This window comes from Myxocyprinus asiaticus, chromosome 35, assembly GCF_019703515.2.
Source record: "Myxocyprinus asiaticus isolate MX2 ecotype Aquarium Trade chromosome 35, UBuf_Myxa_2, whole genome shotgun sequence".
In the NCBI taxonomy this organism is placed as follows: Eukaryota; Metazoa; Chordata; class Actinopteri; order Cypriniformes; family Catostomidae; genus Myxocyprinus; species Myxocyprinus asiaticus.
Genome location: NC_059378.1, coordinates 34,123,362 through 34,149,537, shown reverse-complemented (window position 1 = coordinate 34,149,537; position 26,176 = coordinate 34,123,362). Strand labels below are relative to the sequence as shown.

At 40.6% G+C, this 26,176-nt stretch overlaps 1 protein-coding gene across 1 annotated transcript in view; it reads right to left on the bottom strand.

Annotated features, from left to right (window-relative positions):
- Positions 1–26,176, bottom strand: part of LOC127426127 (testis-expressed protein 264 homolog) — a 107,478-nt gene that overhangs the window by 74,159 nt on the left and 7,143 nt on the right. The window contains 1 exon segment of the mRNA XM_051672677.1: positions 8,575–8,796. Within this exon segment, the coding sequence (XP_051528637.1) occupies positions 8,575–8,796 (222 nt within the window).

Below are 26,176 nucleotides of genomic sequence, written 5' to 3'. Positions count from 1 at the left end.
AATCAGGCAACAGCAGTAAATCGATCATAATTTAAGTAATCAGATTAGGTTACACCCCTCAAAAAAAAGAATCCAAGAGATTTCATTACTGAATGCAATTATAGACATGTAATTTTTAATCTGTACCAGATTACGATTCAGAAGTAATCTACCCAGCACTAGTAATTGCATTCATATAGAAAATGGTGAACGCAATTCAGAATATGCATTTTTGCTCAAAAAAGACTCCACTGACAGTTAGCTAGGTTTAGGGTTGGGGTGTGGGATGGGGGGTAGAGTTAATAAAACATGAATTCTTGTTGACATAATTTACAACTAAAAATACAACTTGTTTTTGGTGCTACTCTGTGGACATTCCACCTGCACTGCATCTGAATATCCATACTTCCCTACTATATAGTCTGCCCAAAAATGTATGCCAGTGGAGTCGTATTTCCGAATCCACAGTGTTCATGAAGCAGTAAGCGAGAAATGCCGGATGACCTACTATTTCCAGAGAGATTTTGAAGTACGGATCGAATGGACACTTAACAATCCCATAATCCCTTGGGAGCTGAGGTGACATCACGTTCAAAACACTGGATTTAAAGGAACGGTGGTGAAACACGAGGCGGACGGCTCTTCTGAACTATAAGTGCTATATATACCAAGATAATTGTGCTTAAACAATGCATGTTTAACAAAACCAGAGCAGATAGGTTTTGCGGTTGTTGTTCTTACTTAATATATTTGGGTCATGAGAAAAAGCCCACGTCCCTGGATGAAGTATGTCCGAAATCTATTCATACTACTCGCCAGAGTTTCCGCTAAGAAATTCTGGTGCCGGCCAACGTGTCCGTGAATGATAACGTTTGCCGGACAAACTGGAGAAAATCCGGTCATTTCATTTCGGTATTTATTTTGCGCTGTAATGTGATGGACTATGCATAATAATGTGATATAATAATGAAACTAAATGGCAAACGTTTGTTCTATATAGCTGCTTTTCCATTTAAAAAAAAATGGCTGTCATGGAATAAGTGTCTTATAAAAACAAATAAAAAAAACATTCACCAGGGAGCAAAAATGGGCAAAGCAAAAAAACTAAATGAAATTTGCCATGTGTCCTTTCGTTTACAAAGAAATTTTAAAATAACAGAAATTGTCAGGTCATGTCTAGGGCTGTGCGATATGAATATGCTTCCATCTGACACACGCATCTGTGTTTCATGCGAGTGTCGCGTGTGCTTTCTCTGGAGCACGCAAGTGCGGGTGAGTCCAGCAGGCTTCCCGAAATTTACAGGAAAGTCAGAGCAGGATCACTCGAGCTACTTAATCACTTTAGACCCAGGGAAACCCTGAAGCGTAAAAACATCTCCACAGGTTTGGCGAACTTTCCCACATTGTACCCTTCAGGTGTTTAGAAATTATAGTATGTATTCAATTTCCTCCTCATTATTAATTCATGTTGAAGCAAAAGTCCTCATACCATAATGTGGGTGATTGATAGGTAGTTAAGGTTATCTAGTTATCCCTAGATAAGGCTCAGGTCCCTCATCCAATATAAGTCTTTGGAGTTTTGTCACCCATTTTCAAGGATAAGGAATTACATTTTGTGGGCACGCCTGCATGTTTAACTGATACCGTAATGTCACATTGCACATTATAAACACAAAGGAAGGAGAACAATGTTTCCACCTGAGTGCCCTACTCCAGGAACGGGTCTGCCATAGGGATTCCCTTTCTGCTGTCCTAGTCAGAATTAGAATCATCAACGTGCAATCTGCCCACAGAACCAGAGGGTCATGGAAAACACGTTGGGGACCAGCCTTCTGTCTCATATTGCCAACTGCCTTCAAATTACTTATTCTGACTATAAGAAAATGTAATCGTCTGCAGCCCACATGAGCTACGGAATGCCTGTTCCATGGATTATTCATGACGAGAAATTTTAGCCTTTTGTTGTCAAGAAAAAAGGGAGCTTCAATGGAATTTATTGAAATCAAATTTCAAATGGAATTTCACTCTTAAAAGTTATATTTAAGAGTGACTTTGAAAAGGCCGCCTGTGAGGGATCAAGAGAGCAGAGCGAATGTTGGTGCTAAAAAAGAAACGCTCTGTGTTTGGTAGGCTCCTGGGTGTTGATCAGGCCGGGTATCTGCAAGTTTTGTGATGCGATGCTTATGAAGTGTACAGTATGCTGATATCGGAGTTGTGCTATGTAACATAAAAAATGAAAGCAAAGATCCGAATTTCTGGTTTAAGATCAAGAACTTTGTTGGAGCTGTATGCGATGTTTAAAGTGATAAGAAAAAACTGCTGCTGTCACGTTGACACAAGAACGTTTGCTCGACTGAGCGCGTTACATGCTAGTGGGTTAAAGCGGAAGTGTGTATGCATTTGTTTATGTTAAGCTACTGACAAGGTCAAACTTTGATATTACCACTGTTGCCTCAAGAGCAAAATATGTAAATGATTTCTCTAAAAATGATGACAACATGTACATTTTTGGGTGACCTAACCCTTTATTTCTGAGACATAATGCACAAGCCAAACCCCTCTGTAAATTCCACAGCTAACTTCCTACTTAACTCATTCAATATGAAAAAGTCTTATCACATTGTGCATTGCAAACAAAGAAAAATCTCATGTAACAGACAGCAGCACTCTTTGGTCAGACAAGAAATTTGGTTAATAATAGATAACTGAGTACATGTAATACAATCTCAAACAATTTGCTGTAGCCAAGGGTTTTTGGGTGGGCTAGGAAACCTTATTGCTCCAAGCCTTATTTTATGACCATTACACTGAATTAGAAAAATCACACTGCATCGATATATCAAATTTTATGATGATTACCAAAGCAGGGTTAAGTTGAAAACAGATGGCATATTCCAATATAAATGGTCACTGATGGTTGACGTTATAGATGTCAAAACAAACAATTACATTTAACACTAATAGTTTAACGATTTTGTGTCAGTCCTTTTTATTTTTATTGTTTTCTATGTAAACATGCACTAGATTGACGTCTTTGACCGTTGCGCCGCATCTCGTTGCTTCAAATATGAATCTTGATAGGTAGAAAGTTGCAATAAGGACTATAACGATTGTCCATTACATCATCCACGTATACTCAGAAGTTATAGTAATTGTATTTCTTATTTAGCCACATTAAACTTTTAAAAACACAGTGGCTTCAAAATTCACAGTTGATGTATGATTACCCTGCTGAAAACCCCCCAGCTTAAACCAGCTTAAGCCGTTTGGCTGGTTTAAGCTGGTCGGTCAGCCTAGCAAGGCTGGTCAGTTGGCTGCTTTTAGAGGGGTTTTGAATATTTTTAGCTGGTCAGGCTGGGAGACTAGCTAGCCTCCCAGTCTAAACCAGCTTGGCCAGGCTAAGAGACCAGCTAAAAAAAGTGTTCAAAACCCCTCTAAAACCAGCCTGACCAGCATGACCATCTTAACGATTCCTGTTCCTTAATGGTTCCAGTAACGATTCCAGTAATGTTTCTTTTAGTACTTTTGAGGAAAGTATAATTTGGAAATAAGAGATACAATTCTTATTGCATTTACTGCCCTGTGCAGTCTATTACCAAATGATAAGATAATTTCAAGTTTCTACAGAGCAGATATAAAGCTGCAGATTCAAAAGAACTGGCTCATTAGGGTCATTCGTTCAAGAATCAAATTATACCAGAAGCAGTGATTGGTCCACCTCTGCGGAAATTTGCATGTACCAGAACTGTTAATAGGAACTGAAAATCATGAAAATCATTTGGTTCCAGTACTTTAAAAAAAATGGAACCGGTTATCAACCCTAATTATGATTGTGTGTTGTTTGTGAATAAAACACATATGCAATTTTCAAGCAATTTTAACCACATATGTTGCATTACTAAAGAAGCTTTCTAAAAACTTTACAGAAGATTTCCAAAAACCCACTGGAAATTCCAGAGGGAACACTTGGCACAAATATGCTAATTGTCTTCTGGGTTTAGGACTACAGTGCTATGGGTTTACATAGATGTTTTCTGAGATTTTGAAGTATCAGTTTTAGACTTTCTTAAAGGGTTAGTTCACTCAAAAATTAAACAATCCTCTCATCATTTACTCACCCTCATGCCATCTGACATGACTTTCTTCTGCAGAACACACACAAATATTTTTAGAAGTATATCTCATCTCTGTAGATCCATGCAATGCAAGTAAATGGTGATCAGGCCTTTGAAGCTCCAAAAAGGAGATAAAGTCAACATAAAAGTAATCTTTATGACTCCAGAGATTTAATCAATGTTTTCTGAAGCAATCCAGTTGGCTTTGGGTTAGAAAAGACCAAAACGTAACTCCTTTTTCACTGTACATCTTGACAGCATCTTAATTGCCTGTTTTGTGTTTCTGGTCTCGAGACACAATGTAAAAACTACCGAAACGAGCGATTCAGATGGAGAACAAAAAACATTTAAGTGTTATTTGGAGTAAAAATTAATTTCAGGCTCAACCTGTGCAGTTGTTGGCTGTCATAACAACTCAAAGTAGATAATGATATCAAGAAAACAAACCTCGGACCATCGTTTCATGAAATCTACATACTCCGGGGAGGCACTGTAAAAAAACGATCATCTCGACTCTGTTAAGTATTGGCACTTTAAAGCCACATGTTTTTGAAATTGTTTACAAATGTAATACTTTAAACACCACATTACCCACTAAGAATATACGCCGATGCGGGCGAAAACATTGGAGACTGGAAATTGAAAACAGGCGAATCTTGGAACACTTCCGCGTTCAGGAAAATGGTGGGTAGCGCCATCTAGCGCTCTGTGCATGCGTCAAGCACTAGGAAGTGTAATTGAGCTTAAAATAATGATCGTGCCTATAGACTGCAATGGCAAGATGTTCAGTGAAAAAGGAGTTATATTTTGCTCTATTCTCACCCGAAACCAACTGGATCGCTTCAGAAGACATTGATTAAACCACTGGAGTCGTATGGATTACTTTTATGATGCCTAGAACTGTAGGTTGATGATATACAGATCTTGATGAAGGACAGAAAGTAAACAAGCATGGAAAAGGAAGAGGGAATGACTCAAACAGGAGGTGCTAAGTTATCTAGCAGTTGAGCAGGCAGATCTTGATTCTGGAGAGGAGGATGTAGCTTCAGCCTATTGGTTGCGTTCACACTGAGGCTGCATCAGGGCAGATGGTGGGGAGATCTGAAGGGGCTTACACACACTGGTGTCAGCAAGTATGGAGAACATGTGATGGCCATTAAAACTGCCACCTTAACAAGAAACTTTAAAATGTTACATGCTCTAGTCAAAACAAATTTTTTTTTTTTTTTTTTGAAAGACACGAGTGGTGTGAGTGGATGAGTAAATGAAAACAGATTTTAAATATTTTGGGGGATAAAATATCCTCTCCAACACCAAGCCTTTCTGTCCCTCCATCTCTCCAGTTCTCTCACCCAGTTTACAGTCCTGTAACTCTTTTTTGTTGCTTTCTTTGCACTTATCCCCTGCTCCTTTTCTTTCTTCTTAACCTTAATTGCTATGATTAAGTCTACTGCTTAATAATTACTGTCTCCATCCTTCCAGATAGAAAGAGAGGCTAGGCATTCATTGCTCAAGAGCCTCTACACTACAGTTCACCCATCATGTTGAAGGAAACAGAGGTACTCTGTCAGAATTTATTACACCATGGGGATGATTTATCTGCTTTACACTGGTGGTCAAAAGTTTGGAATAATGTACAGATTTAGCTGTTTTGGAAGGAAATTGGTACATTAATTCACCAAAATGCCATTCAACTGATCACAAAGTATAGTCAGGACATTACTGATGTAAAAAACAGCACCATCTCTATTTGAAAAAAATTCATTTTGATCAAATTTTGACAGGCCCCATTTCCAGCAGCCATCACTCCTTTATCCTTGAGTAATCATGCTAAATTGCTAATTTGGTACTAGAAAATCACTTGCCATTAAATCAAACACAACTGAAAGCTATTTAGTTCATTAAATGAAGCTTAACATTGTCTTTGTGTTTGTTTTTGAGTTGCCACTATATGCAAAAGACTATCATGTCTTAAGGTCAATATTAGGTCAAAAATGGCAAAAAAGAAACAGCTTTCTCTAGAAACTCGTCAGTCAATCATTGTTTTGAGGAATGAAGGCTTTACAATGCTTGAAATTGCCAAAAAACTGAAGATTTCATACAAAGGTGTACACTACAGTCTTCAAAGACAAAGGACAACTGGCTCTAACAAGGACAGAAAGAGATGTGGAAGGCCAGATGTACAACTAAACAAGAGGATAAGTACATCAGAGTCTCTAGTTTGAGAAATAGACAACTCGCATGTCCTCAGCTGACAGCTTCATTGAATTCTACCTGCTCAACACCAGTTTCATGTACAACAGTAAAGAGAAGACTTGGGGTGCAGGCCTTATGGGAAGAATTGCAAAAAAAAAAAAAACACTTTTGAAACAGAAAAAAAAAAAAGAAAAGGTTAGAGTGGGCAAAGAAACACAGATATTGGACAACAGATAATTGGAAAAGAGTATTATGGATCTTAACCCCATTGAGCTTTTGTGGGATCAGCTAGACTGTAAGGTGCGTGAGAAGTGCCCGACAAGTCAGCCACATCTATGGCAAGTGCTACAGGAAGCGTGGGGTGAAATGTCACCTGAATATCTGGACAAACTGACAGCTAGAATGCCAAGGATCTGCAAAGCTGTTATTGCTGCATGTGGAGGATTTTTTGATGAGAACTCTTTGAAGTAGTTTAAGTTTTTTTTTTTCAAATTGTAATAGTAATTTTTCACATTATTAATGTCCTGACTAGAGCCAGACCGATATGGGATTTTTGAGACCGATACCGGTTTTAGAGTGGGAAAATTCACCGATTACCGATATGGTGGCCGACATAGTTAATTTTTGAGCTGGAAAGAAAACAGACCTTTCTATGTGGATTGTGCATCGATTTTGCACCAATATGACTATGCAAAGGTACTCAGAAGTCTGCTTTCTTAAACAAATATTTTTATCAAAGAATATTTGACATTATTATTATACATTGTCAACAAATTCTAGAAATGAACACTGAGAAAATAAAGAATAAATATAAACACAATAAATAGCTAAATAAACATCAGTAATGTATGTTCAGTATCAGTCAGTTGCTGACCATTTAAATAAATAATAAAGTTAAAATTATAACTAAATAAAAATCAGTACTATATGTTTAGTATCAGTCAATGGTTGACCATTTAAATAAAGAATAAATTAAAATTATAGCTAAATAAAAATCAGTACTGTATGTTCAGTATCAGTCAGTTGCTGACCATTTAAATAAAGAACAAATTAAAATTATAGCTAAATAAACATCAGTAGTACTGTTTAGTATCAGTCAAATGCTGACTATTTTAATACTGCCAGTCAATTAGGGGCAGGTTGTAAAGGCTGTGTATTCTGCTATACAAGTTCAGGGGAAACTTTCAATGGTGGAAAACCAGACTTTTAAATATTACATTTTGTAAATGCAACGACTGGAATTGTTCGGTTGAAGGGGTACCAAACTGCGAATCCTAAACAAAATAGTTTGGTGAATACATGTTTACACATTAGCTTCCACTCAGCTGACAAGCTCTGAAAGTAGCTACATGGTTAGCTAGTTATATATAAGCTCATTGTCACAGAGAATAAAAGATGGATGTTGATTATTTACTTTCCAGCATTGCGTCTCACCAACTAGGTACCAACATAGCGTGAAATCAACACTCAACAGACACAATCCACCACCGCACCATTTTCTGCTGAGCTGCAAAAAGATGCTGTGATGTTTACCTTTCAATCTGCTATGTTACTGACTGCACTGACAAACTATAGCTGGCTAACAGCAAACAGATGTGATAAACATGAGTGACAAGGTTGTCAGGGACAGGGTTAACATTATATTAGCTATATTGAAAAGGGAAAATGATGGGGTCATTGTTTATTAACTTCCCAGTATGTATTTCAAAAACTAGTTAGCAACTTACCGCGAAAACGCCACTTAACTCCGCACTGTCTGCAGAACCATCGTCAGCTCAGCTCTGTAAACAATGGAGTCGGAGCACACTCTGCTGGACAAACTACATTATGACACTATTCTAAATCACCCCAAGCATCGTTTTCTGCATTATATGTACTGAAAAAAAAGTTTTTATATCTGCACAGAAACATAAACATATACGCAGATACCGATATATCTGTGAAAGGCTAATATTGGCTGACCGATAAATCGGTCGGGCACTAGTCCTGACTATACATTGTGATCAGCTGAATAAAAGTACCAATTTCTTTCCATAAGTGCAAAATCTGTACATTATTCCAAACTTTTGGCCACCAGTGTATCTTCAAAATGTAGCACCTACTGCACCTGAATGGGACAACGGTGAGATAACTCTATCAACGCGTTCTTCATTCTCAAGTGATATGACAGGGCAAATTGTAAAGCTTCAGCTAGGAAATCACCTTAAAATTCTAGAAGTGACTTTTAGATTTATCTGGAGGTAGAGAACATACATTCTGTTAATACTGGTGAGGAAGCCCTTACCTTGATGTAGCTGTTCAGTTGTGGATAGACCCTTTGCACTCCCAGGAAAATAGAGAGCGGGGTTCGGTGAGGGAAGGAGGCTGTGACAACGTGTGTGACCTCTGGGAAACAGTACACCCGGAAGCCGTGCTTCTCATATAGTTGCTGCTGTTCCTCATTGGGTTCCTTGTCTCCTTCACTCAAAATACTGCCCACTGCATAGCGACACTTGTGTCCCGGAACCTACAATACACATTAACACACATTACATACTGTAGGGTATACGGCTAAGTATCAATACCTAACTTACGATACACTTTGCAATACATGCCTCACATTAATTGCAATGCATCAGAATACAATAATAGGATTGCTATTGAAACTGTGACAAATGCACGAGGTAGATCCAGCATGACCGCAAGACAGCATGAATTGATTCAGTTTTAAGGCTAATTTATACTTAGTGGGTTCTTTTGGTTCGCCTAACAATTATGATGAAACACACTGATGTTTTTGTTTAGTTAAGGTGTTTGTTTGGTAATATTTCTCATGCTTTCCCACATCCATGAAATTCTTGACCTAGGAGAACTCGGCTAGTCAAAGAGCTTTAATGACTTGTTAAAATTAGGACTGTCGATTTAATGCATTAATTCAGTGCAATTAATTACATAAAAAATGCACAGAGAAGGGAAGGAGAACACAGGGAAGCAGGTTTTTCCAGGCTCAAGTAGGACTTTTAATTGGCCACTTCAATGCTTTACAACTTCACAAACACATCAGCTTCACAGGCACGTAGTCACTTAAACTCATTAGCTTCACAGGCACGTAGTAACTTAAACACATCAGCTTCACAAACATAACAGATTAAACATAACAGCTTCAGGAGCACCGTGGCTTTCCTTGTGCCAGACTCTCTCTCTCCTCTGCTGGTGGCGAGGCTGCTTAAATGCCGCTCTCCCCATGCTCACTGGAATTAGAAACAGGTGTTAAACATAATCTAGCTCAGCTGCAAGCGCCCTTACCACTTTCTCTCTCTCCGGACGGATGCTTGACCATGCCCCTGCTGCCACATATCCCCACTGCCCAACTCAGGCCGGGGAGACACCCGGCCTGTCTACCACTCCCCCCCACTCCTGGAAAGGAAGTCGGCAACAGCCATCTGCACCCCCGGTCTGTGGACCACCTTGAACTTAAACGGCTGAAGAGCCAGATACCAACGGGTGATCCGCGCATTGGTATCTTTCATGCGGTGGAGCCATTAGAGTGGGGCGTGATCAGAGCAGATGGTGAAGGCCCGCCCCAACAGGTAGTACCAGAGAGTGAGGACCGCCCACTTGATAGCGAGACACTCCTTTTTTTATGGTGCTGGGCCATGCACTCCTCCCCCTCCACTACCTGCGAGAGCACGGCCCCCAGCCCTCTGTCTGAAGCATCCATCTGCAAGACAAAAGGGAGACAGAAATCGGGTGAATGTAAAAGTGGTCCACCGCAAAGTGCGGCTTTAACCTGCGTGAACGCCTGTTGACACTGCTCTGTCCACTGGACCGGGTCTGGAGCTCCCTTTTTAGTGAGATCAGTCAGCGGGCTGGTGACATCCGAATAATTAGGCACGAATCTCCTATAATAGCCAGCCAGCCCCAGGAACTGTCTCAACCCCTTTTTGGTCTTGGGCCTCGGGCAGGTCACAATCGCTGCAGTCTTGTCAATTTGGGGATGCACCTACCCGTGGCCCAAGTGGAACCCCAGATACCGTACCTCCACCCGCCCAATCGTGCACTTCTTGGGGTTTGCTGTGAGTCCCGCTCGTTGCAGCGATCTCAGAACCGCCCTCAGATGCTACATGTGCCGCTGCCAATCATTACTGTAAATGATGATGTCATCTAAATAGGCAGCGGCGTAAGCCGAATGCGGTCTGAGGATTCGGTCCATGAGATGCTGAAACATAGCCGGAGCCTCAAACAAACCTAACGGAAGCGTCACAAATTGGTGTAATCCAAACGGTGTGGAGAAGTCCATTTTTTCACGGGAAATTGGTGTCTGCCAATAACCCTTTGTTAAATCCAGTGTCGAATAAAATCGAGCAGTGCCCAACCGATCGAGCAACTCATCATACCGGCATTGGGTATGTGTCAAATTTAGACACCGCGTTGACTTTTCTATAATCCACACAGAACCATACAGACCCGTCGCTCTTAGGAACTAGAACAACCGGGCTGGACCAATCGCTGTGGGATTCCTCTATTACCCCCATATCGAGCATTGCATCCAATTATTCCTGGACAATTTTCTTTTTGTGCTCGGGCAATCGGTAGGGACGGCTACGTACCACCATCCCCGGCTCGGTATCGATGTGGTGCTGGATGAGGTTCGTATGACCCAGTAGAGGGGAAAACAAGTCTGCAAACTCCTGTTGCAATTTGCGAGTTGATACGGTGAGAGCTGGTCTCTGCAAGTGACCGGGGTGAAACGATTGTGTTTTGTATTCACCTCCAGCCCGAGCTCCGCCCTCTCCGGAACTACCATAGCCAACGTCACAGGGACTGCCTCCCTCTACAATTTCAGGAGGTTAAGGTGATATATTTGACGTGCTCAAACTCTATCGGTTCGCTTAACCTCATAATCGAGATCCCCCACTCGTTGTGTGACCTCAAAGGGTCCTTGCCACTTGGCGAGACCTTATGTGCAAATTCCCGCAGCCGAGTTCCCCTGTTATACAGTCGGCTCTGTCGTTCTTGAGCTTGGAGCAAATTCTCCTGTGTTAGTTGCCCCAAAGTGTGGAGTTTTGCTCTAAGATCAAGAATGTATTGAATTTTGTTTTTACTGGTTGAAGGTCCCTCCTCCCAAGCTTTGCGTATGACATTAAGCACGCCGCACGGGCGCCGCCCATACAGCAGCACGAATGGGGAAAACCCAGTGGAGGTTTGCGGGACCTCTCGTACTGCGAATAACAGGGGATCGAGCCATTTGTACCAATTTCTAGCATCCTCATGGGGCTCTGCGGAGAGAGCAGAGTGAGAGAGAAGAGGGGAGGGGGAAGAGAAAGGGGAAAACACAGGGGGAGGGGAGAGTGAGTGGGAGGGCTCTTCCGCCCTCGGGTACGCCACCATGTGGTCCTCCGCCATTCGAACAGCCTCCTCCAGCGACACCGGGAGGTGGCACTGGACCCATTCTGCTGTTCGTTGCAGTAGCCGATGGACGAGCTGCTCCAGTACCACCTGATCGATTACTCCCTCGACGTCGCGATCCCCCGCCAGCAGCCATCACTGGCAGGTGTCTCGGAGCCGTTGGGTAAAGGCAAATGGGCGGCCGGTCGTCTCCAGCTTCATCGACCGGAAGAGCTGGTGATGCTGCTCCGGACTGCGACCAACCCGCTGCAGGATGGTCTTCTTCAGGTCCTCATAAGCCAGGAGGTTTGCCGCCGGCAGTTGTTGTGCTGCGAGTTGCCCACTGATCATGTGGTCAGCTTCAGATCTCAGCGGTCCGCTCAAACAAGTCGAGGAAGGCTTCCAGGTCATCCTCCGCCCTCATCTTCAGAAGCGTGGGCGGGGGCATGGGGCTGTGGTTGTCCGGGGACGCGGCCGGGGCTCTCACCTGGCTGAGAAGGCTCCGGAGCACATGCCGGTCCTCTGCTTGAGCCCGAAGGACCTCGAAGAACCGGCTATCTTGATCTTGCCGGAGCTCAAGCAGGGATTGTTGGTGGGACTGGTGTAAGCCAGCGAGGGATTTGAGGATATCTGCCAACTGGGAGGACTCCATGGGACATACTTCAAGATCCTGGGTTTCAGCACCAGTGTAACGACACTTGACCACGCCACGCTGCCACAGTCAACAAAGCATTATTGCAACATATTGTTTTGTTTTCTTTCCTAAGAAGGAAATAAGTGCATTTTGACAGGAAAATAAGAATATAGAGTCAAATTTCAGTACTTTCAAAATCTAAAAATGTTTTACTGACTGACAGAACTCATTTTCCTCAACAAACACATTTTAAAACAAAGGCCCGAGTAGTATAAACACAGACTTAGTTTGCCTAAAGTGGTTTAGTTCATTGAAGAGAAAAAACATTTTTGCTTCTTCCACTGTATAAATTAGGCTCTCTCACACAGCTCACTTCACTTTTATCCAGCACGGTGCATCATAGAAGCGGCTTTGACCGCACAAGTTTTATGAATGCACACATGAATAAATTCAAAATATACATAGCCTACTTATACAAGGAACTAAAGTGACAACGGATGAAATATTGCAAGAAAAAGAATTGTGATATATCAAAATATGATTGTATTGCCACAGCCCTACTGTAAAACATACACGTTCTTTAAAACAAAAAGGGAATAATGAATGTAGCCATTTCAATCTCTTTTATAATAGTTTGTCCCTCCTAGCATTCCCCATTATCAGCTTGCCCAGCACGCTATTAAAACCCATCAGCTGTCTAAAGTTATCACCAAACAGAGCCTTACACCTCTCGTGCTGCTTATCATACACATTAAACAATGAACAGGAAGAACTCCATCACTCCTGACTCGCTATAGCCAAGTTATGTGAAGCTTCTATGATTTGGTGAGTCATAGTGCAAATAAATCTTAATAAGAATAAACAAAGAAATTTCAGAAAGAAGTATTTGAATACAGGATACATTTGTATGAGCAGGTGGCGTCGTGTTGTGGGGAAAAAAATTAAGATGTAGTTTGACAATCCTGTGTTTAATTGCCAGGCGTCTGGCAGATTCGGTAATGGTGGACCGACGCCCAACTGTCACTTTCATGTGTGGCTCTTACTTTTTACCTACTGTAGGAATACATGTATGCAAATGAGGACACTGGGGAAATTTTATATGGATAGTACAACCTTGTCTCGGTTTAGGGATTAGGTCCCTTAAGAGTTGGGAGAGAGAGGGACTGGATCGGTGAAGTTGGGCTGTGACAGATGAAGGTCTGTTTAGGAAAGAGGCTGCAACATTTCCAGCAATATCCATCCTTTAAATTGGAGGGGTGTTCATTCATCTCGTAGCTTTCTGGGTCACACTAAGCCTTCTGCTGTGCCCATCAGGAATAGATTACACTGCCAGTCATGAAAAATATCACTCAGGGAAGTTGAGAACAAGACGAGAGGTTAAACTGTAGTTAACTGTTTTTTTCTGGTGTTCATGGTGTGAATTTGGCAACAGTAGGTTGAAAGTTTTGCTGCTTAAAATTGCCCTGCGTTCCAAACGGGATAAATCCGCCTCTGAAGGGCACTTTGAAGGCAGAACAGTTGTGGCCGCCATGTTGAAGGGTTTTCCCAAACTGAAGGGCTCATACATAGCTGCTTCGAAGGGCCCTTCGAAACGGGTGTTTCCGTAGGGTTCAACAGGTGGACACCTCGCTGCCCAAGCAGACCGGAACTGGAGCATACGTCAGAAATATGGAGGTTTGCAACTGTAATTTAGTGTAAATTAAACAAGCTGCAACTGCAATCTGTTTCTATAAACAAAAACATGTGACATCCCTTCATCTTCATAGTCTATAAAAGCTTTTAATTATAATAATGAACTTTTAAAAATGATGGCTGGCTTTTTGTTTAAAACTGGTTAATGCTTGTGTTATTTTAATGTAAATTCGCTGGATCAGTTATTCTAAAGGAGTTTAAATAAAATAATAATACAAAGTGGCATTTCATTTATTTAATAAATGCACTGTACATTTGTTTATTGGTTTCTTTTTTTTTTTTTTTTATAAATAAAACAACATTTTTTAAACATGAAGCATACATTTTTCATAAAGTCATAAAGATTTAAAACATTTCTTTTCAGTGTCTATTCTGAAAGCAGTTAGTGATGCAAAATGATGTGTAAATATTTCTGATTAGGTGCAGGTGATGTTCATTAGCGTCAGCAGCGGCTCCTTTGGCTTTGATAGATGACGCTTAAGTGCATTCCGAATTACTGAACTTTTTTAGCCCTACACCCTTCAACCCTCCGAAGCTCACACTCTTGAGGATAAACCCTCTGAAGGGATTAGGGCATAGGGATGAGCCCTTCAGAATGGAACGCACCCTTGGTCTGTGCTGAAATCGGTCTGTGAAATTTGAATCACTGCCGCCAGTAGCCAAAGCTGGAAGTGTTGTTGAACATACGTATGGTGTATGTGCCACAGAGCGGCACCAAAAGCTATTTAGTTGTAAATAATGTACTATAGTCAACTGGAATACATATTTTATTAACTGTACCCCCTAACCCAAATCCCCACCCTAAACCTAACCATCAGTGGTGTAAAAGTTAAATTTTTGAGCAAAAATTCAACCTCCAAATCACCATTGTTTATGTGAATGCGAATACTTCCTTGTTCCCCAGAGACCAGAATCCTTGTCTCGGAGGTTGCTTGCTCAACACACTACCAGGCTGAAAGCTTTTCAATTGTCCGATGTTTTAAAAAAAAATTTACAGGAAAAATTCTTTACAATTAATTAGGACAATTACATTGTCCTGTTTTAGAGAGGACCTCACTGAGGTTATGATGTTTCCAACTGCACTGAATCCATGTCCAAAAGCAGTATTAATCTTGTCAACGAGTCAACGATAATGTGTTTTTTTTTTTACGCTAAATGCGTAACTTGCATTATGAATAAGTCATTGCCATAACCATACACTATATAGCATATCCTGTAGTCTCAAAAACAGGAAATAAACATCTACCCTTACGAAAATCAAGATTTCATGGCAAATTTGCCGCAAATTCTCCACTGATAATTTTCACATGCAAATGAGCTTTGCGACAAATTGTACATATTTGCCAAAGGTTTGCCGGAGGTTCACCAATACCGGCGAAATTTCTGGCAAACATTTGCGGCAAATCAAAAGCTCATCTGCGTGTGAAGATAACAAGCGGCAAATTTGCGGTAAGTTTGTGGCTAGTTTCGTTTTTTTTTTTTGTAAGGGTTATGCTGCCTTCACATGCTTTCGGAATTATCGTAAATATGAGTTTCCCACTCGGAAGTAGCACATGAACGACCCCTCAAGTTGTAATTACAACTGGGAAATTCAGAGATAATTTTGATAGCTGAGTTTCTGAGTTGGAAGGAAATGTAAACTTTCAACATAGAGGAGAGTACGGTTTCTGTAGTGAATGACAGTTTTTATTTATTTTTCTAAATACAGCTAGTGCTTGCCATTTCGGTCATATACAGTACATTTACGTATATATCAGCAACCATTTGATGCATGTTCTACATTTTTACACCAAGAAAATAGCATGTATTCGCCCACAATACCACTATCATCAGCAAGCTGACCCTTACAAAAATCGAGAGTTTATGGCAAATTTGCCATAAAATTGCGGCAAATTCACCAAAGATTATTTTCACATGCAAATGAGCTTTGCTGCATACTTGCGGCAAATTATCCATTGCTGCCAAAGATTTGCTGCAGGTTAACCACTACTGGTGAAGAGCTGCAAAATTCTGGCAAACAACTGCAGTGAATCACAAGCTCATTTGCATGTGAAAATAATGAGTGGCAAATTTGCAGCATATTTTTGGCAAGTTCGTGGATAGTTTGCCAGAAGTCTAGATTTTTTGTAAGGGGGGTAATACATATCATGGTATATTCTGTGCACACACTGGGCCTTAATCGTGAAACATGAGCAGAACAAATTAGTGTGTAAATCATTCATGAATCCATTCTCCATTACATAAATGGTTTAATTTTATTCAATGGGTCATTTTATGGTAGAATTAGTTTAGTAACTGCTGTATTTGCACACGCATTTGTTTTGCTCGTGTTTTATGAACAAGGCCAATGAAATGATAATTTAGGGGATTCAATACCCCATTTAAGTGCAGTTGTCATTCCCAAAACTTTAGTGTGTACGTAGCCAAACTCTTCCGAAAATATATTTTTTTGAAAGAGTAGTCTTCTCACAGCTGGAGCATCTTGAGGACCAAGTCTGCAGGATATCTTGTGTCCCAGTGTGCTCCCAGCAGGTGTTGTTCATGGAAAGTATGTTTTAACAGACTGGCCTGTCAACCTCCAATTACTCAGAGAATTTGACAGAAATTGCGACTTAGTCTCTTCCAACACAGCACTACATTACAAATTAGATCACAACAACGAAATCTTTAAGGATTTTCCATGTTCTGTCCAATGTTTAGTCAACTGGGCGTATTTTGGACTCCAACAGCAGTGTACAACAGAATAGAACAGAAGACCACAAACCACTACTCCTCCACTGCCTGTGGACTTAAGGTTGTCACGATACCATAATCATACCTTATGATACTATACCAACTAAAGTATCATGATACCAAGTAGTATCACGATACCACACGATAGTGTGTTAATTCTAAACACAGTTTGTCATAGTGATTCTTAGAAACTAGCCATTCCACTTTTGGCTCCGTAAGTGGTGAAAATATCTGATGGATGAACTGGGAGAAGGCTCAAATGGACTAACTTGTTACCTAATAAATTCTTAGTTTGATTAGTAAAAAAAAAAAAAAAAAACCTTGCAGCATCAAAACAGCCAGTTCAAACGGCAATGGCTTTAAACTTTTATTCCATTAATCTGTGATTTTTTGAATGTTGGTAACATAAAAATAAAGATATTGTAACGTTGAAAAGACTATTTTGAGCAGCTGTTCCATTATTACATCTGCTTCAGCACCTCTCATTACAACCGCTTCAGCCCCTCTCTCCTGGTAAAGAGCAGCAGGAATGCAGATTACACACACACCGGTTTGATCGCACAGCTCAGGGACGTGATCAAATCTTGACCAAACCAATCTGGGTTGCGTTTCCCAAAAGCATTTGTAATTGGAAAAAAATAAACAAGTGCAACGTTAAATTTTTCAGAGAAACGATAAATCTGTAAATGTTAAGATAAAGCATATAGGTTAAATGAAGTGGCACTAACCGGCATGTATTCTGCAGAAGCAGTAGGATGTGTCCGAAAGTGTTTAATAAGGTTGCTGGTGTTCCCCCTTTGGCTTGAAAACTTTGTAGGCATTCACGGCAGATGGGTTTTCCCGGTCACATCAGTCAAACCCCAAATTCATTCCAAATCTCATTATGTGAATTGTGTTTTTTAAAAAGCTTCTCACTCTCCAAAGTTTTATTTAAATCCATATTATCCATTAGGAGATACGCCGTCAAATTAAGACGCTGGGATTCAGACGTGTGTGTGTTTGAAGCATGGGAAAACCACATATTGAAAAGTAAACAATACCATATAATGGGCAAATTCTAAAGAGCATTTTGCGCTCTTAAAGGGCACTGCGTGAAGGGGACGCCACTAGAAAAGACTAAATTTTTTATGCTATTGCAGACATAAGTCTAATTCAAATAAAGGTTTTAGCGAAAATAATATTTATTACTGTACATACAACATAACTTATGGTACTAATGTATTAACAGTACTACTGTTTAATAAATATTGTGGCACCGCCAGTATTTTGAAGCTTTAGTATCATGATACTACCGTAGCACCGGTATACCGTGCAAACCTATGTGGCCTTAACCACTACTCCACTACATGCATACTGTGAAAAGTGGGTTTTAAAAGATGACAGGACATTCTGGGTTAACTATAGGGTGGCACATTTAGCCCTGCTGGGTAATGACTGAGGTAAATGTGTGAAAAGACAAGTCCTTATACGTGACTGAGCGTAACTGAAAAGGTGCTTGAAAAGTAAAAGATAATTCAACACACTAGACTAAGAAAGACAGAGGCCCTGATGAGCATATGTAACTGTCAGTACAGCAGCTCTGTTTAAGGCTTGTCGTTTTCACTTGTCACACCATAGTCGAATCCATTTCAGGCAAATCTGTGAAATGTCACTGGGGTTACAGTGTTGTGGCAGTCCTGTGGGAAATCGACTCCAAGGCACTCATTTGGAAGGTGGACTCATTTATTTATCACTTCAGAACGGCTTTAAAAAGCTCTTGCATCTTTCCTTTCCCTCTAACTGTCACTACCTCTATTCATATCTTCAGAGCCGGATGCCTTTTCATGTTCCTGCCATCCTCATAAAGATAGGATGCTGTGCAAATACTAATAATTGTGACGGTGAGAGCCAGTCGGAATTCAGTCACAAGACGTCTGTTGATGATTCTGTGTACAGGACTCTTAATTACTCACCTTCATGTCATTCCAAACCCTTATGACTTTCTTTCTTTTGTGAAAAACACAAAAAGAGATGCTTAAAAAAGGACCCCAAGGTGTAACAAAAGTAGTCCATGCGGCTTGTGCGTCATATTCATATTCATAAGTCTTCTGAAGGCAGTTTCTTACTGAAAACATGGCAGCTAGTTGAAAATATGTTTTCAGTCACTAGTAGGGATGACACAGAGTGAGTTTTTGTACGTCTCCTTTGCAAATAGCATCACAAGAAAAATGGTTGATAATAGATGACGTCACTACATGCGAATGCAAAAGAGGAAAAGTCTCCACGAGAGTGCCGTTCCATGTAAGAGTTCTCATCTAGAAAGTTACTAAGGGAAAAGTACCAGGACCGTGGGTGGGAAAAGGCCTATAGGGCGCAACACCGCTTAAGCACATCCTGGGCGCAGAACGATGCTCTTCAATGTGGTTGCACAACATGTCGTTCACAGTATAAAAAAAACAAACATTCTGCAACAATTTATTAAAGAATTAGCATAGCAACAGACTTCACAAAAATACTGTCTTATCGGGACTGTTTAATCTGTCCACAACACCTCACAAATAAACCTGTGGACTACGCATAAATACTGTAACATTGCTTACGGCAGCCGATTTAAAGTTCGAAATTTATTATTGAATGTGTTGAATTTTTAAGCAATGCTTTATAATAACAAGGTGAACTAAGAATGCAAGTTTATCATGCTGATAGTAACTACACGCAAAAACAAAGCACACTGCAACACGCTTAAACACTCCGAAAAGTTGCATTTCTCAATTCAACCCTTTAAAAGCACCACAGCTAAAAATGTTAAATTAACTAGTTGGTTATTGGACGACTAGTGTAGCATCCTTTCCCATTTGTAGGATGTGTACATTTATATGACTTCTGTCTGCATGGTTTACATTCGTCATCTTTAGTAACCCTCAGTCATTCAAATGCTCCCAAATAGGCGATTTAAGTATTTTCGGTGGATATGAATCTGGTAGATCGAATTCCGCTGTTATTTTGTGGAGTTCGTGTGTAGCCCAGTTTAACGTGGAATGAAAGTTCACATTCAGTCTCTCACACCTGGCCAAGCACCACACAGACACCGTCTGTAACAAAAGTAACAGCTGCACTAAGCTGCACAAGCACAAGAGATTCCCTTATAAAAAAATCTAGAGTTCTGGCAAAACTAGCCGCAAACTTGACACTCATTATTTTTCACATGCAAATGAGCTTGTGATTTGCCGCAAATATTTGCCAGAATTTTGCAGCTCTCCACCGGTAGTGGTGAACCTGCAGCAAACTTTTGGCAACAATGAACAATCTGTGGCAAGTTTGCGGCAAATTTGCCATGAACTCTCGATTTTTGTAACGGTTTTCACATGCCATGTGTAAATAAAAAAATGCATCATTTTTATTTTTATTTATTTATTTATTTTATTTTTTGTTGGGATTTTTCCCCTTTTTCTCCCAATTTGGAATGCCCAATTCCCAATGCGCTCTAAGTCCTCGTGGTCGCATAGTGATTCGCTTCAGTCCAGGTGGCGGAGGACGAATCCCAGTTGCCTCCACGTCTGAGACAGTCAACCCGCGCATCTTATCACGTGGCTTGTTGAGTGCGTTGCCACGGAGACATAGCGCGTGTGGAGGCTTCACGCCATCCACCACGGCAACCACGCTCAATTCACCACGCGCCCCACCGAGAACAAACCACATTAAAACGACCACGAGGAGGTTACCCCATGTGACTCTACCCTCCCTAGCAACCGGGCCAATTTGGTTGCTTAGGAGACCTGGCTGGAGTCACTCAGCACGCCCTGGGATTCGAACTAGCGAACTAGCGAACTCCAGGGGTGGTAGCCAGCGTATTTTACCACTGAGCTACCCAGGCCCCAAAATTCATCATTTTTAAATGTAGATTCAAAATTCTTGCAGTTCATTAATCGTGACATTTTTAATCACGGTTAATAGCAAAACTGTTTTCCGTAGCGTAAGAGATGGTGGGAAACATCAACCCCAAAAGCATGCACAGATACCAGATGCTTCCTTTGAAAATCCACCATAAATAGTAAACAATTTGGTCACTGTTTCAAAGTTCTAATCTGGAATAGTTCTAATCTGGAATATTAGGCTTTATAAAATGGATTGTTTCAACTCTAAATTCTGATTGGATAAGCAGTGTTTGAAGTTGTGGTAAAATGTCTGTGAACGCACACCTGTGAATGCACATTTTACGCTCACACTAATAAGCAACGCTCACACTAATCCATTTTAATTTCTACGTTTAAGCCTCTTCATCCACACTAGCTTGCCGTTTGCCTCCACTAAAAAAAAGGAGCATTTCGAAAACGCTCTCCGTTACTGCATACTTTTGAAAATGATGACGTTAGGAAACTAAAAACATAGTTTTCAAACAAAAAAGGATTAGTTTGGATGTGGCCTATATTAATGCACCAAGTTGCTATGTTGCTTGGCAATTGTAAATACCCTACAGTTAGGCTTATTAAATACTGTGCATTACTTGGCAGAACAACTTTTTATTCCGATTTGTATGGGATTCAGCCACCCAGTCTCCATAACTTATTCTCACCCCACACATTAGTCCTCCCTCAATGTAATCCATCCATCCATCCATGACCACATTTGCCAAGATGTCTGCTCTGCCTGTTTATTCTCCATTTTGACTGACAAGAGGCTTGCAAAAGACCGTCATGAAGAACAGAGAAAAAGCCAACCCTAAATCTCTCAGTTACTTAGGGACTGGAATGCCTTTCCTTTCATGGGCTGGATCGCAGGATCCGGCATGTGATGAAGTCTGCCCAGCTCTTCTTATCCATGGCAACCATCTTAAGACCCATGGGCTTCCTCTTTCACCATATTGTTTGGCCTGATGAGAGGAAGTTCCCAAAAGCTTGCAGAGGACTCAAGACAACAGTAGCAGTCAGTGAATTAGAACCAGGAGGGACGGGGTGGTCAATCCAATCCACGGGTAAAAATCTTTCATCCCAGAGGAGATCATTGTTTTCCAATCCTGTTCTTTCCTCTCTCTTCTTCTTCTTCTTCTTTCTAAGCAGACTTTGGGAGCTTTCGACCTCTGGCTTAGCACCCCAGGCTCCGCTCTTAATGAGCAAAGATCATTATGCCAATTAGCTGAACTAGATCAGGACTTGGCCATGGATGTGTGCAAAGGAGCTTTGGACAGTTGCTAATTGGGGACTTGGGAGGAAAAAAATAGCGTGTCGGAGACAATGAGCCTTGGAAGGCAAGGGCCAGCTGTCACTCAAAGTTGGAATTTCTGGTGGTAGGTTGACAACACATTAATCCTATGGAAACAGTTTTAACCAGTTGAAATGGAGGTGGACAGGAAGTGTAAGAAATGTGATCATGCGGATTCATCAAGAACGTCTTGTTGTCTTGTGCATAGACACTAAAACCAAATGAGCAATAAAAAATACCAGTTTAAAGGCCGATTTATACTTCTGCGTCAAACCTACAGTGGAGGCTAAGTGTAGCTACATCGGTTACCTAGCCTGATGTGCCTGCCATGCACCTCTCCAAAAATGTATCATTAAATTATTTTAAGATCTATGCATCGTCACATTGTAGTTGGACTAGGGAACATGGTTTAAATCAGGAACATTTGCTGGTTTTATATTCTGTTTATGTTTCATGAAGTTACAAGCGAAAACACGACAAAAACGTATAAACTCTGTGCTTTTTTTTCCTCAGGGCTTTTACTCAATGTATATTTGGTATGTGAGTGACACAATATTTGTTGTATTCATACTCGAGAACTGTCTGATCTGTACAATGTTTTGACCGTATGTTTGAAAGTATGATGTACAGTAAATAATCACATTTCATAAGTTATGAATGGAACACTTTCTAATGTGTCAGCAAATTAAAAAGCAACTGTTTAGAGTTGGTTATATTGCCTATATGCATAAAGTCCAGCTTTTAAGCTTTAAATTGACACCCATTATTTGTTGATTAAGTGAGCAGTTATTAAATATTTTTAATGGGGGTTTTTTTCCAGCAAGGAGCATTAAAAGTATGCCAAAATATTTATTAATTATTATTCAAATGACTCAAGAGCAAGCATATAGCAAATGCCTTATTTATTTTCTCTCTACATGGCAGATAACATGTATAATAAATAATACGTATCTTAAATCTCAACATGTTCACATACTTTGATGAACTCGTTTTTAATGTTACAGTACAGTAATTTAAGAAATACTTTTGAATCCACAAATTGCATCACTTTTGTTTATTTATGAAATGTATAAATATTTCAGAAATAGGCATTTTCTCAATATACTAGCACTTGGCTGTGTACTCACAGAACGACGCAGACAAACCAAGGCAGAAAAATAAATGCAAACCAACATGTTGGCCACTATGTGGAGCCTACGGCATAGGTTCGTCGCAGAAGTATAAATCGGCCTTCAACGTGCTATAAGCAATTTTAGCCAATCTACTTCCATGAGACCGAGATGTTGAATTAGCCACGCCCCCTCTTTCCAAAACCCAACACATCAAAGATACCATTGAGACCGGACTCAGGACACTTATTTCAGTGATATAGGAACATTTTCTGCATACCATTCCATAAAAAAATATACAGGTGCATCTCAATAAATTAGAATGTCGTGGAAAAGTTCATTTATTTCAGTAATTCAACTCAAATTGTGAAACTCGTGTATTAAATAAATTCAATGCACACAGACTGAAGTAGTTTAAGTCTTTGGTTCTTTTAATTGTGATGATTTTGGCTCACATTTAACAAAAACCCACCAATTCACTATCTCAAAAAATTAGAATACATCATAAGACCAATAAAAAAAACATTTTTAGTGAATTGTTGGCCTTCTGGAAAGTATGTTCATTTACTATATATGTACTCAATACTTGGTAGGGGCTCCTTTTGCTTTAATTACTGCCTCAATTCGGCGTGGCATGGAGGTGATCAGTTTGTGGCACTGCTGAGGTGGTATGGAAGCCCAGGTTTCTTTGACAGTGGCCTTCAGCTTATCTGCATTTTTTGGTCTCTTGTTTCTCATTTTCCTCTTGACAATACCTCATAGATTCTCTATGGGGTTCAGGTCTGGTGAGTTTGCTGGCCAGTCAAGCACACCAACACCATGGTCATTTAACCAACTTTTGGTGCTTTTGGCAGTGTGGGCAGGTGCCAGATCCTGCTGGAAAATGAAATCAGCATCTTTAAAAAGCTGGTCAGCAGAAGGAAGCATGAAGTGCTCCAAAATTTCTTGGTAAATGGGTGCAGTGACTTTGGTTTTCAAAAAACACAATGGACCAACACCAGCAGATGACATTGCACCCCAAATCATCACAGACTGTGGAAACTTAACACTGGACTTCAAGCAACTTGGGCTATGAGCTTCTCCACCCCTCCTCCAGACTCTAGGACCTTGGTTTCCAAATGAAATACAAAACTTGCTCTCATCTGAAAAGAGGACTTTGGACCACTGGGCAACAGTCCCGTTCTTCTTCTCCTTAGCCCAGGTAAGACGCCTCTGACGTTGTCTGTGGTTCAGGAGTGGCTTAACAAGAGGAATACGACAACTGTAGCCAAATTTCTTGACATGTCTGTGTGTGGTGGCTCTTGATGCCTTGACCCCAGCCTCAGTCCATTCCTTGTGAAGTTCACCCAAATTCTTGAATCGATTTTGCCTGACAATCGTAAGGCTGCGGTTCTCTCTGTTGGTTGTGCATCTTTTTCTTCCACACTTTTTCCTTCCACTCAACTTTCTGTTAACATGCTTGGATACAGCACTCTGTGAACAGCCAGCTTCTTTGGCAATGAATGTTTGTGGCTTACCCTCCTTGTGAAGGGTGTCAATGATTGTCTTCTGGACAACTGTCAGATCAGCAGTCTTCCCCATGATTGTGTAGCCTAGTGAACCAAACTGAGAGACCATTTTGAAGGCTCAGGAAACCTTTGCAGGTGTTTTGGGTTGATTAGCATGTCACCATATTCTAATTTTTTGAGATAGTGAATTGGTGGGCTTTTGTTAAATGTGAGCCAAAATCATCACAATTAAAAGAACCAAAGACTTAAACTACTTCAGTCTGTGTGCACTGAATTTATTTAATACACGAGTTTCACAATTTGAGTTGAATTACTGAAATAAATGAACTTTTCCACAACATTCTAATTTATTGAGATGCACCTGTATCTTACAGCACCTTTAAGTGTTAAACATCAGACTAAACTAGATAGGTAAAGGTGTGAAGACAAACTTTGATGTTGGCTTGACAAATCCTTGTCTGAAAGTTTAAACTAGTTTTAAAAATTTGATGGTAATACAGATGAACACAATGACTGACAACAGAAAGTTTCATGACTGGCTTAACTAACGATCTGACCACAGCCCTTTTTCACCGCTGTACCAAACCTAAGGCTGTTACAGAGACAGGTGAGATATTTCATGGCATCTTTATTAATGATATCTGACAGGTATTAAGGACGTTTTCTGCATGTTGTTAAATAAAATAAAAAAATCACTAAAGCAGCCTTTAGTGGGTTTGTTTACATTATAATTTTTTTGACAGTTGGAGTTTGAATTAACTAGCATTCCATTGGCCGTTTGAACATTTCGTCACTCTGTTTACACCAGGCATGTCCGACACGAATGTTCTAAACTATTTATTTATGTTGTTGGCAGTAGTATCGCCAGCGCGTGCAGCGCTAAATGAAATGGGACACCCATTTACTGTCGCTGCGCCGCAATGGACGCTTCCAGTGTAGATAGCATTACTGATTATAATAGGTTCAATTGCTTTTGACGCGACATACCACACGTGTTCGTTGTAGACAGGGTATGACACTCTGTCTACAACGGACACGAGTGAAGTGCCGTCACGTCACAATGGCCTGAGGCAGTGTACACTGGACGTGTTGAAACGAACGTTCTAAATTTGTCTTGTTGGCAGGAGTGGCCACAGGGTGTGCAGCACAAAATGGCCGTTTAACACCCTGTCTACACCAGATGCAAGTGTCGCAGCACGACAAAAGTGAAACAAAAGATACACCAATTAGAAATCACCCAGTTCCATGAGGCAAATGACACAAATGTCACACATGATGCAACTGAGCCGGTCTCCCTTCACTTTACAGCTACAAGGCTAATACACTGCCTGGTCAAAAACAAAGTCTCATACTCTAATAATTTGTTGGACCACCTTTAGCTTTGATTACAGCGCCCATTCATTGTGGCATTGTTTCGACAATCTTATGCAATGTCACAACATTTATTTCCATCCAGAGTTGCATTAATTTTTGGCCGAGATTTTGTATTGATGACAGGAGAGTTGTACCACTTCGTAAAGTCTTCTCCAGCACATCCCAAAGACTTTCAATGGGGTTAAGGTCAGGACTCTTGTCGTCTTGGAATATGCCCGTGCCGTCAGGGAAGAAAAAAATCCATTGATGGGATAACCGGTCATTCAGTACACTCAGTGATTCCAGTAATCT